Below are 13,004 nucleotides of genomic sequence, written 5' to 3' on the forward strand. Positions count from 1 at the left end.
AGACAACGATGAGCATTGTTGTTCTTATGGTATTATGATGTGATTGTAGAATACGAATGAATAGAATGTGCTACTCATTCTGTTTCTATGGTTGTAATGGTCTGCCTCCAAGGGTTACGGTGGATGGAAAGGAAGGAGCCAGACTGGCTGTAGACAGACAGTGTCACCTGACCAATACGCTGCTTTAGGAAGTTTCATCCTGAATCCTTGTGTCCCCTCTGGGACAGGAAAACAAACATACAAAACGAGTCATCTTCTATATTACGACCCTGTTATACCAGCGCTGGGGGTTGTCAGCGGGCTCAGCCATCAGCTGCCCATCCACACACGGTTCAGCAGCATTCAACTCTCTCCAGGTTGGGGGGACGGGGACGTAGGCCACTCCATCCAGAGTAGGTCAGTGGCACAGAGGGCCAGTAAGTAACACACCTGTGGGAGCAGGGAATGGGAGAGTCCAAGGTGGAATAGTGGTGGTGGGTGTCAGGACGCCCCCCCCTTTAAAAAGGCCGAGTCACACCATGCCAGCGCAGGCCTGAGCAATGCACAACTCCCAAGTGAGGCTGCGTCACAAATGGCACCTTATGCACTAAGCAGGGAATAGGGTGCCATTTTGGGACGCAGACAGAGTAAGTGCATGGTGCCCTGTCTGTTATACACACTGTTCTTTGGCATTATCAACTCAGGAGACAGCCAGGTGGGTAGTAGTAGTGTACTGACTGAGACATGAGAAAAGCTCTCAGCACAGTAGTAGTCAGAGTTTAAACAGTGAGCATTGCCAAAGGAACCTTTTCTATACATACCCATCATATGTAGAAAAGGCTATATATGGTATTATATATTTACGGATTAACTTTGATTTCAATACATTTTCAACCCTTCTTCGTCGCCTTCAAAACATTTTTTTTATTTTTATTTTTTATTTTTTTTTAAACCCTGAGAAAATACTGTGGACCGCTTTTAGTACAAAATACAACTCTCTGAGACGAAAAAAAAAAACCTAACAAATTTACAAAGAACTCAAAAAAGTAGTCAGAATCCAGAACTCTGTGCTGTAGCTGACTATACGATTCGTCTGACTGGAGCAACGACGACTCCAGAAGTTGCTTTGTTGGGCCAGCACTTTGCACAAATATGGTAGAACTGTGTGGCTTCGCATGCGGTTGGGTTGATTAAATGGCAAAAGCTGCATTTACATATCTTTTTTTAGGCACTACAATTAAGGTCCGAGAAGCCCTCTGTTTCAGTACGCTTGATGGCCAATACAACAGATGTTCCTTTTTTGATTGTAACAAATCTGATTATAGAAGTGATTGATAAACTTATTTTGGGGGAGCGACAGAAGGCACACGATTAAATACTGTTTCTCCAATGATTCAGGCCCAAACGGAAGATGAGGGAGGAGTCAGTGAAGAGCTGAAGTAATTATCAACCAGTGTGTTTCTACAACGGCTGGATGTAGACAGAGTCGTTTAGAGTATGTGTGAGTATACGTGTGTAATGTTTGTGTAATGTGTCTGGTGTGCATGTCTGAAAGAGTGTGCGTCTTTATGCCGCAATGTTTGTGTTACAGTTCCTGTTAGCTATTTGTGCTTTTAAAAGGCTAATATTCGTTTGATATTTTCTGTACATTTCTCAGAATGATGCTGAACTGAAAGGCTTTTTAAAAACATCAGATCCCAGGAAATCGCCTCGCGGGATCCATCTTACGTCAAGAGAAAGGAAGAGATTCGTCTGAACCAGCTTATAATGCCCACAAAGTATTCACCCCAATGCTAGCGGCTAGTCACCACTGACCACACCACTAGGACGGGTTGATGGCATGGATCACCGCCATGCTATACTTCAAAAAAAAAAAACTCAAATGTAACATTGTCCAAAATCCATTTCCTCTTTGTCTTCCTACGTCATCATACAGCATTTGTTACTTTAACAAGCACTACTAACATCTAGGGTCTCGTTGTGTATGTAGCTATCTGACTAACAGCTACGTTCAAATCCCCAGAACAGAGCAGAGAGACTGATTTAGGACTATAGTGAAGTACAGAGATTTGGTTCATTAAAGCGATCTAGAGAGAAAAGAACGGCATGTATAATATCAAAAGCACAGACGGACAGACAGACGGTAGCCATGGTAGCGGGAGCTGGGATGGAGCTCCGGTCAGTCTGAGAAATCAGTGTGTCTTCTGGACGATGGTGTGTGTGTGTGTGTGTGTGTGTGTGAGAGAGCGTCTCAGTTTTTTTTCTACAACGCTAGCACGCTCCTCCTCAGCAGGTCCTCGCTCCCAGAATGCAACTGGGCCAGGCGGAGCTTGCGGCCGCTGGAGTGCGTGTCCGAGTCGCTCTGCTCGGCGTCAGAGAAGTAGCCATCCGTCTCGGGTTCCAGCAGCGACGACGTCTCCTTCACTGGGTGGGGGTCCCTCTCTCTCTCCCTATCCAGGGGACGCTCTGCCACCTCCTTCCCCCCTCCACCCCCACCCTTCCCCCGGGACTTACCCTGCCGGGGCAGGCGGAGGCGCAGGGCCGTGCGGTGACCGAGACCCCCAACTGACCTCCCCTCAGGCACTGTCCCGGGACTAATGCAGGGCTGTGGGGGGGAGCAGGAGGCCAGAGGGGGCGGCGTGGGGGCGGACGCTGCCCCTGTACCAGTGAGGCTGTCCCAGGGGCCGCGCTCCTCCGAGATGTGACAGGAGTCCATTTTGGAGGTGGGCGGCTGCGGCGGCGGGTCCAGTGGTGCCTCAGTGCTCCTGGTCTGGGGGTGGTGGTGGTGGTGGTGGAGGGCCTTGGAGCCCCGGGACCTTTCCCCTCTACGGGCCCCGTGGCCTGGCCTGTCATCTGCCAGCAGAGTCCCCTTGGCTGTGGCTGTGGAGGAGGCGGTGGCAGCAGCAGCGGGACTGACAGCGGTGGCAGAAGGCGGGGTGGTTGCTGCGGCGGGGGAGTGTTGGGCCCGGGCTCTGGGCTTGCCCCGGGTCTTGCGGCCCAGCTGAGGGGTTTTCCAGGTGGACTTCATGGAGTGGTCCATCATAAGGCTGAGCAGGCTCTCCTCTCCCTGCAGCAGCTGGTCAGACAGCAAGCTGGCCGTCTTGTCACGGTGCTGCCCGGCGTCCAGGGCCCACTGGCTCAGCATGTCGTCAGCCGTGATCTGCACCGACTGGGCCAGCCAGCTGTCAAACAGCGAGTTGTCCAGAGGGAAGGTCTTGGGGAAACCTGGGGGGAAGAGATGGACAGGTGAGAGGACCATAGAGGACCAGTCTAGAGCGAGGGCGTCAAACTCAACTCCAGGAGGGCCGTGTTATTTCCTTTCAATTCGTGACCTAGACAACCAGGTAAATGTGAGTTCTTGATGAATCCTTGACCTTAACTGATCACTTAAGTAACAAGGGAGGACTGAAAACCTGCAGGCACACGGCACTCCCAGGAATAGAGTTTGACGCCCTTGTTATATAGACGATTCTGAAATCTCATGAATGTCTGTGGATGGATAGTAGGATCAACTGTTCCATCCAAAACATAAAGCCTTCCGGGAGGAAGTCTGGAACAAACCTGTAAAACATAGGAAGACACAGCGTAGGACTGGGTGACAAAGTACAGTACGGGGGATTTGTGGTTAGAGTCGTGATGCTAAACCTGACCAGACTTTCCTTCACCGAATCAATCATTTAACAGGCGGTAGGGTGTGCGTCCCAAATATCAACATATTCCCTATATGGTGCACTACTTTTAACCAGTCCCCTATGGGCCCAGGTCAAAAGTAGTGCAGTACATAGGGAAAAGGGCACATTTGGGACTCAAACCCCCTATCTACCCCACTTCCTGTGTGAGTTTAAACAATGCATTAGCCCCGTTCTGCGTCGGTCTGTCTGTCTGTGCTTTGTCACCACCACCACCAGGGACGTTCACTGTCAAACGCAGCTTTTGGAGACAATGCATGCTGTGTGTGTATATAATTACGAGATTTGCATGGCTCCTTGTCTGTCATTAAGGCCCAGAGTTGGCTGCCAGAGCCTCTCTGCAGCTCGGGAACACCGATTCTCACAGGAAATAGAGAGAAGGCGGGAGAGGGGGAGGGAAACGCACTGGTGCCAGGCGGTGTCGCAAATGGGACCCTATTCCTTATGTAGTGCACTACTTTTGACCAGGGCCCGTAGGGTTGCATTACATAGGCCTGGGGATAGGGCGCTATTCAGAACACACCTAGAGACAGAGCTCCATCCACCACCCGTATTCCAATCCCATGAAGTCCCTCTCCCACGGTCTGGGAGATGCATCAGGGGACAGCACGCTGGGTAACACTCTCCACTCCCCGAACCCTGCCCCTAAACCAGAAACACACTGGGTTCCTGTCAATCCAAAACATCATGAGCCACTGTTCACAAAGGATTTCACACACCTACACACACCTTCCAACAACGGCGCTTGAACGCGCGCACACACACACCTCTTTTAAAAAAGGTAGACCTGCTGAAAATACATTTAAACCCTAAAGGTGTGGTGTTGTTTCAATGAGCTACAATAACCTCCTTAAATGTGTGTCTCTCAGTCTGGTGTGGAGTGGTGTCTATCTCCTCAGGTGATGAGTAAGGTGCTGGCTGGCATAGGGACAGAGTATTAGCAGTGGTGCAATTGGCTCCAGCTCCACACACCCAGCCTGCCTGTTTAATGAGATGAAGCTCCTACTTAGAATAGCATTTTTAAATCACAGCCATTAACAGAGGGCTAATTCCACCACGGCCCCTATTGAAGTATGGGAGGAACACAACCGAGGAGAGGAGGCAGGGAGGGATAGAGGGAGGAGAGGAGGCAGGGAGGATCAACTTGAGAGACGCTCTCTGCTGGGCATGTCAACATCTTACCACAGAGACACGAGGTAGGGGTGTGGGGACGGAGGGAGGGAGAGAAGATTGGAAAACAAGGGTACTTCTCCCCGCAAACTGAGATGCTAGTCAGCACATCTTACCTCTCCCCACTACCATCAACTGCACCGGATTCCTATAGACCACATAGGGCCCAGGCGGTCACACCAACACAACCCTCAACATTCCTGACCGAGTCATCACCTGTTAAATCTTCCTGTTAGCCCCCCCTCTAAGGCTATGGCCACACTCACACGATTTCATCCGTGTTCATGCGTCTATGACCGACATCATTGTCCATTTTTTTTGTCCATCAACAGTACAACTAAAGTCAAGTATACTCAGACGAGTTGCTTATGTAAAAAGACAGACGGTTTGGGTGTTTTTGTTGGACAACGCATCGCCGTTGTCATTCACCCGGCAACGGATTACTCCTATTGGAAAGGCACTGGGTCCATCCGAAATGGCACAGTAGTGCACTAAATAGGTACTAGGGTGCTATTTGGGATGCATCCTCTACCCAGTCACCCCCCCTCCTCCCCCTTCAGTCCATAAGGCACTGTGCCCACCAGGAGGTCAGGAGGAGCTGCTGTGATTGGATCAGCATCCCCAGGCCAGCCGTTTCCATGACGCAGCAACAGCACCAGCGCCTCTGCTGGAGACAGGAGACTAGAGAGGGGAGGAGGGAATGAGAGGTGGTGGAACAGAGAGAAGGGAGAAGGGAGGGAGGGGGGAACAGAAAGGGAGGGCGGGGGCTGGTCGTGACCCACTCTGCTCCACCTCTCCTCTTCATCTCCAACCCGCCCCGCTGCGCATGTCTGCTGGCTGCAGCCCCTCTCCTGGCTCTGCTCCGTGGACCCGGTGAAAGCAGCCCCGGGGCCTAGGCTGCTGCGGTATGGTAGCAGCCCACGCTAGGCTAGGTAAGGCCCGGTAGGGCTAGGAATGCGCTGGCTGGGACAGGGCCAGACCAGGCTAAGCTACGCTAAGTAGGGCCAGGGAGGGAGGTAGGCTAAGCTAGACTAGACAGGAGGGAGGGAGGCTAAGCAAGGCTAGGATAGGCAGGGACAGGAGGGAGGGAGGCTGAGCTAGGCTAGAAAGAGCCAGGAATGCGCTGGCTGGGGCAGAGCCAGACTTGTGTTTGTGCAGGCCCCGCTACAGTGTGCCAATTGTTCTCAGGTGCCAACTGTCGCCCTGACAACCCCGCATACGCACGGAGCGAGGGAAAGAGAGGGGAGTGAGCAGTGCGAGTCAGCGACGGAGAGCACTGTAAACTCCATGCCTGAAGAACTTAGAGGCGGAAACATAAATGAAGTGTTAAAATTATGCCCAAAGTATCAGTCTGGGGAGAGAGTTAGTAATTATCCAGCCCTCTCAATATCAACACCCAGAAGGTCTTGCAGTCTATTTCACCATTACAACACTCAGATGTACTCTACTCTACTCTGTCTGCCACCCAGGGGTCACGTTACAACAGGCTTATCACGGTGGTCAGATGCCCGTATCCGTCCGCGTCCCAATTGGCACCCTATTCCCAAAGGGCTCTGGTCAAAACTAGTGCACTATATAGAGAAAGGGGTGCTATTTGCGACTCTCCCAGCCTCTGTCCCGCTGCCTTATCTGGAGATGCTCTCCCCTACCCTCTGACCCCCCAGGTGATCCTGTTCCGTGAGGGAAGGTCACACACGCTAAAGCCCGGGGATTTAAGAGAGCAGCTCTGCCTTAGTAGGGGGGCACGCAACGCCACGCACCCCACCCACGGCGCTCAGAAAAACAAGGTGGCGGGCAGGGACACTGGGCCCACACCATGAGGATTAACCTCTACCCCTTTTACCCTGAAAATAATATTGACATTGTTTTAAAAAATGTTTTATGTACACCCGAGAAGCTACACCTGCACCAAGCCATGCAAACAGATGCGTTTCCATGGCTATAGTTGCAACTCCTCTCAGTAACTCTCTGCCTGGCCAAATCTGATCTGGCATCACCAAGGACTCAACTGGCATCTCTCAATGACACAGTATATCACACCAGCCAACAGGAGAGTGCAAACAGTGTCCGAGAAGAACAATAGAATACCAGCACTACTACAGCATTAATTTCTGTTGAGAAACCACACACACACACACACACACACACACACACACTTGGGGTTAAGTGCTTAAAGGTAGAGTTGGAGTGTATACCAACCTGCTCCTACATGGTACACATGCAGTCAAGCCCTGTGAGTCGTCAGAGCACTACTGAGCAGTCTGACAGAGAGCAGATGGACTCAAAACACACACACACACACACACACACACACCGTCCTCAGTCGCCCGCAAAAAGGCCCGTCACACACAAAACACAATGAGGTAGGCTGAGGAGATAACATCTGAGGAATCAGTCAGGCGGAGGGGAAAAAACAAAACAGTCCTCCGTTACATGTTCTGTTATCACAGCACTGTGGAGCGTTGACATAACAGTGAAGGACATTCAGGAAGAAACCCCCAGCTAGCCACTGTTAGACTTGTTATTTACCTTGACCTAGAAAAAAAAGGTCAGCGCTCTGCCTACTGAACGTGATGTTACCGTCTATCGTCGCTGTGTGTGATGTTACCGTCTATCGTCGCTGTGTGGCGTACTATAGGTGGACCCTGAAGTGTGTGTTTGCACCACCGTAGTGCTATACTGCACTGCTTATAATGTAAACAATAAGATTCCCACGTGCATGTTCGCCACCAGGTCCAACGGAAAGCTGAAAGTGAAGTATAAGGACGGGCATTGGGAAGCACCGGTCCTACGGGAGCTCTTGTAGAGAGCCAAGGGCTCTGTGGACACACGTGGGATACGATTCTTCTTTGGTACTGTCACCAAGGCTGGGGACATAAAGGCTCCTCCGGCCGGCCCTGTCCATATGTCGCTTCTCAGCTCCAATAAAGGGGCCAAGCCACTCGCCTCACATCGGCGTCGTAGTCATGTCCGCTAAAAGATCGGTATTGACGCAGAAAGTGAAACATTGCAGGACAACCACAGACGTCAACAGTGGCTAACGGTTTCCTAGTCGATTCCCTGTTAATGGTTCTACAGATTGTCTGGGGATGAAGGATGCTTCTAGTTGAGTATGTGTAACCGTGGGAAGACTTTTCCTCCTGAATGTTGATACTGTAAGGATCTTCATCGTGATCTGGAGAGAGTTTGGACACTGATTAGTGCCGAGCGATTAACCGAAACGTCGGTTATTTTTTGTTTTTTAAAACTAATTGACCGACGTCAGTTCAATTATTTGAATTCCATTTAATTCACTTTTATTTAATTTTCACTTTTATTCCCTTCTAAGCTCAATGCGCACATTGCAGTTTCCTTAGATATAAATCAGATCCAGCCTGAACTGTGCAATGTAGTAGGGAGTTGTCGTTTCCAACAGGATAATATTTGACATAATTACAACATTTTATGTGCTAAACTAACTACAATGACCACAATCCATTGCGCATCTACTTGTCCGGGCTTTGTTTCTTTTAGGTCTGCTACTCAAGAAACAGAAGAACATGCGATCGTGAGGTGATATAGAGAGCAGCTGTTGCTTCGGGAGGTATCTCTACCTGAAAATACATGATCTAAGTGATTGATAGTTGGTATTCAGTAGTCATAAAAGGATGCCTTATTTACTTTGAAGAACTACTAAAATAGTGATTTTTTTTCCCAGGCAGCAGCTCTGTAGAGATGAGATAAAGTCACCAAAAAAATAAAGATGTATACATAACTTTATTTAATAAAATATTTAATTTATGTGAATAAATTATGGTTAATAAGTGATAAGCAGTAATGGGCATCACTAACATCATGGGACTTTTATAAAAATTATTTTATTCTATGTTACAGCATTCAACCAAAATAATCGAAACTGAAAAACGCAATATTATTTTTATTTTTTTAAAATACACCGAAATCTCAAAATGTACTAATTGCTCAGCACCGACACATTCTCCAGAGATGGTATCCCAGAGGAGACCTAGGCTGCATCCTGATTCACCACACTTCGCCCAAAGTGTGCACTTGCACACTCCCAGTAATTGATTTGAATGCTTTGGATTGATTTAGGCATTGGCTCTCCAACACTGTTAAATCCATGACAGGGAGTGTGTGCAAGTGCACACTTCAGAAGAAGGGTGTAGAATCAGCACCCAGATCTCGATGGTGCGAGCCTGGACAAGTCGGGGGAGGTGTGATAGCAACTCAGGGGGGAGTGGGTGTCATACACGTCATCGACTCGACTGGAAACTCGCAGCGCATACACAAACCCCCGTGGTGTGTCAGACCTACCTAGCTGTTTGAGGAGGGAGCCGTTGTCAGACTTCCACCTCTCTTTCTTCTTCTCCGGACTGCTCTTCTGCCGCTCCTTCCCCTTCTCCTTCACCCCGTTCTGTCTTCCCTTATGGCCCTTCATGGTTTTCTCTGCAGAGGAAATAGAGCAACATTGCAGAGGAGCCAGCCAAGCATGAAGTCAGGGAGAGGCAGGTCAAGACCGGGATATTTCTTCATGCGCTAGATCAACTACTGGTGTTTTTAAACTGATTGGCTGTGCCCTTGGGGACATACCGCGTGTGCCCTTGGGGACATACCGCGTGCGCCCTTGGGGACATACCGTGTGCGCCCCAAATGGCAGCCTATTCCCTATATTCTGCAGGGCTGCAGTCAAAGGTAGTGCACTATATAGGGAATAGGGTGCCATTTGGAACACATGCTGTGTAGCAGTTAAATACAGCTGCATAATGTTAACACAGTCAAATACTGAGGAGGCTACGTAGCAGTCAATGTTTGATTTCATTATCCTAAACTAAATTGGGGGTCAGTACTAAGCAGTGAACAGTACCCTGAGGCTCCTCGTCTCCCTCCTGGTTTAGTTTCCCTCTCCTCCAGTCAGAGTGAACCTTACACTGAGAAACTGAGCAATCTGACCCCAGAATGGCACCTTTTACCCCACCAGCTGGACTAATCGTTGTGATGAGAGAAATGAACCATGACCAAACTGAGAAACTGTCCCACTTCTCAGAAAAGCTCAGACCAAAGAACTCCCTCACAGTCAAAACCTTCACCCTCCTCTATTCACAGCTCTTGAATATAGTCATTGGGGACTATGAGGCGCAGGAAACCCACCCACCCACACTCACAACTACAAATACGCTCACAAACAAGCACACTTACAGTAAATACACAGTACCAGTTTAAAAAAATTGGACAACTACTCATTCAAGGGTTTTCTTGTTTTGTACTATTTTCTACATTGTAGAATAATAGTGAAGACATCAAAACTATGAAATAACACATGGAATCATGTAGTAACCCCCCCAAAAAAGTTAAACAAATGTTATACTGTATTCTTCAAAGTAGCCACTCTGTGTCTCACAAAGACATGGCGGTTGGAACCAAAAATCTAAAATGTGGACTCATCAGACCAAAGGACAGATCTCCACTGGTCTAATGTCCATTGCTTGTGTTTCTTGGCTCAAGCAAGTCGTCTTCTTATTGGTGTCCTTTAGTAGTGGTTTATTTGCAGTAATTTGACCATGAATGCTGATTCACACAGTATCCTCTGAACAATGATGTTGCGATATGTCTGTTACTTGAAATCTGTGTCGCATTTATTTGGGCTGCGATTTCTGAGGTTGGTAACTAATGAACTGATCCTCTGCAGCACAGTAACTCTGGGTCATCCTTTCCTGTGGTGGTCGTCATCATAGCGCTTGATGGTTTTTCGACTGCACTTAGAAGAAACTTCCAAAGTTCTTGCCATTTTCCGGTTTGACTGACCTTCATGTCTTAAAGTAATGATGGACTGTCATTTCTCTTTGCTTATTTGAGTTGTTCTTGCCATAATGTGGATTTGGTATTTTACCAAATATGGCTATCTTCTGTATACCACCCCTACCTTGTTACAACACAACTAATTGGCTCAAAGGAGTCATACAATGATGTAGAGGAAATGAAATACACAAAACAAATTCCCCATTAGTAAGAAGGAAAGAAATTCCACTATTTAACAAGGCACACCTGTTAATTGAAATGCATTCCAGGCGACTACCTCATGAAGCTGGTTGAGAGAATGCCAGGAGTGTGCAAAGCTGTCATCAAGGCAAAAGGTGGCTACTTTGAAGAATCTCAAATATAAAATATATATTTTGATTTGTTTAACGTTTTTTGTTGTTGTTAGTTACTACATGGTTCCATATGTCACTATTATTCCACAACGTAGAAAACAAAGAAAAACCCTTGAACAAGTAGGTGTGTCAAAACTGTTGACTGGTACTGTACATCTGCACCAGCATCTCTTTGGACACACACAGAGACACACATAACACAGAGGGAGAGCACACCGCTGAGGAACCGTCCCACTAGCTGTGCGGTTGGGTTGGCGCCCCCCTTCCACACTTATTGTTGGGGGACATGTTTTAACACGCTCCCGCTGCTTAGACCAACAGTGGAGCGGGTGGTGTGCACGCCTGACTTCCTCTCATGCTGGTTATAATAGAGGCCGAGTTGAGTTGTGGGGGCACTGAGGGTCTCCCTCCATCACGCTTCCCCTTGATGGAGGAGCAGGACATGCACGGGGGGGGGGGGGGGGGGGCTGAGTGGTACCTCACTGTGTCTTCCCGGAGGGTTGTGTTTCACACGGAGGCTACCCTGGGTGTGTGTGTGTGTACACATGTGTCCATGTTGTTTTCAACAGATCTGTTGTGTGGGTGTGTGCGTGCCTGAATACTGCCGGTAAGTGTGTGTAGGATAGAAGGTCATATGTATGAGTGATGTGTTAGCTATTTTTGTGAATATGTGTGCTGTCGGAAAGAAGAAAAAAAACTCATTTTCTGCAACGGACCAACTTGGAGAGACATTTGGAAACGTTGTAGTCAGATCAGTTGTTTTTTTCTCTTTCCCCCCTCTCTCACTTCTCCCTCCACCCTCTCACTTCTCCCTCCACCCTCTCACTTCTCCCTCTCCCCTCTCACTTCTCCCTCCCCCCTCTCACTTCTCCCTCTCCCCCACCTCTCACTTTTCCCTCTCCCCCCACCTCTCACTTTTCCCTCTCCCCCCACCTCTCACTTTTCCCTCTCCCCCACCTCTCACTTTTCCCTCTCCCCCCCCTCTCACTTTTCCCTCTCCCCCCACCTCTCACTTTTCCCTCTCCCCCCACCTCTCACTTTTCCCTCTCCCCCACCTCTCACTTTTCCCTCTCCCCCCACCTCTCACTTTTCCCTCTCCCCCCACCTCTCACTTTTCCCTCTCCCCCCACCTCTCACTTTTCCCTCTCCCCCCACCTCTCACTTTTCCCTCTCCCCCCACCTCTCACTTTTCCCTCTCCCCCCACCTCTCACTTTTCCCTCTCCCCCCACCTCTCACTTTTCCCTCTCCTCCCCTCACTTTTCCCTTTTCCTTCTCCCCTCTCACTTTTCCCTTTTCCTTCTCCCCTCTCGCTTTTCCCTTTTCCTTCTCCCCTCTCACTTTTCCCTTTTCCTTCCCCCCTCTCACTTTTCCCTTTTCCTTCCCCCCTCTCACTTCTCCCTCTCCCCCTCTCACTTCTCCCTCTCCCCCTCTCACTTCTTCCTCTCCCCCACTCACTTCTCCCTCCCACTTCTCCCTCTGCCCCCCTCCTCTCACTTCTCCCTCTCCCCCTCTCACTTCTCCCTCACACTTCTCCCTCACACTTCCCCCCCCCCCCCTCCCACTTCTCCCTCTCCCCCCTCACTTCTCCCTCTCCCCCCTCACTTCTCCCTCACCCCCCTCCCACTTCTCCCTCTCCCCCCTCACTTCTCCCTCTCCCCCCTCTTCTCCCCACTATCACTTCTCCCTCTTTCCACCCCTCTCACACTTCTCCCTCTTTCCACCCCTCTCACACTCACTCTTTCCACCCCTCTCACACACCCTTCTCCCTCTCCCCCCTATCACACTTCTCCCTCTTTCACCCCTCACACTTCTCCCTCTCTTCCCCCCCTCACACTTCTCCCCCTCTTCCCCCCCTATCACACTTCTCCCTCTCTTCCCCCCCTATCACACTTCTCCCTCTCTTCCCCCCCTATCACACTTCTCCCTCTCTTCCCCCCCTATCACACTTCTCCCTCTCTCCCCCCCTATCACACTTCTCCCTCTCTTCCCCCCTATCACACTTCTCCCTCTCTTCCC

General features: G+C 49.6%; 1 protein-coding gene across 3 annotated transcripts in view; it reads right to left on the bottom strand.

Moving 5' to 3' along the window:
* Positions 1-897: 897 nt before the first annotated feature.
* The window catches only part of LOC139420780 (protein Jade-1-like), a 141,958-nt gene continuing 129,851 nt past the window's right edge, over positions 898-13,004 (bottom strand). For all 3 annotated transcript variants that reach the window (XM_071171038.1, XM_071171036.1, XM_071171039.1), the window contains 2 exons: positions 9,153-9,284; positions 898-3,204 (listed from right to left, as the gene is read on the bottom strand). In XM_071171038.1, coding sequence (XP_071027139.1) covers positions 2,243-3,204; positions 9,153-9,284 — 1,094 coding nt within the window. In that variant the 3' untranslated portion in view covers positions 898-2,242. The remainder of the gene's footprint in view (positions 3,205-9,152; positions 9,285-13,004) is intronic.

This window comes from Oncorhynchus clarkii, chromosome 12, assembly GCF_045791955.1.
Source record: "Oncorhynchus clarkii lewisi isolate Uvic-CL-2024 chromosome 12, UVic_Ocla_1.0, whole genome shotgun sequence".
Classification (NCBI taxonomy): domain Eukaryota; kingdom Metazoa; phylum Chordata; class Actinopteri; order Salmoniformes; family Salmonidae; genus Oncorhynchus; species Oncorhynchus clarkii.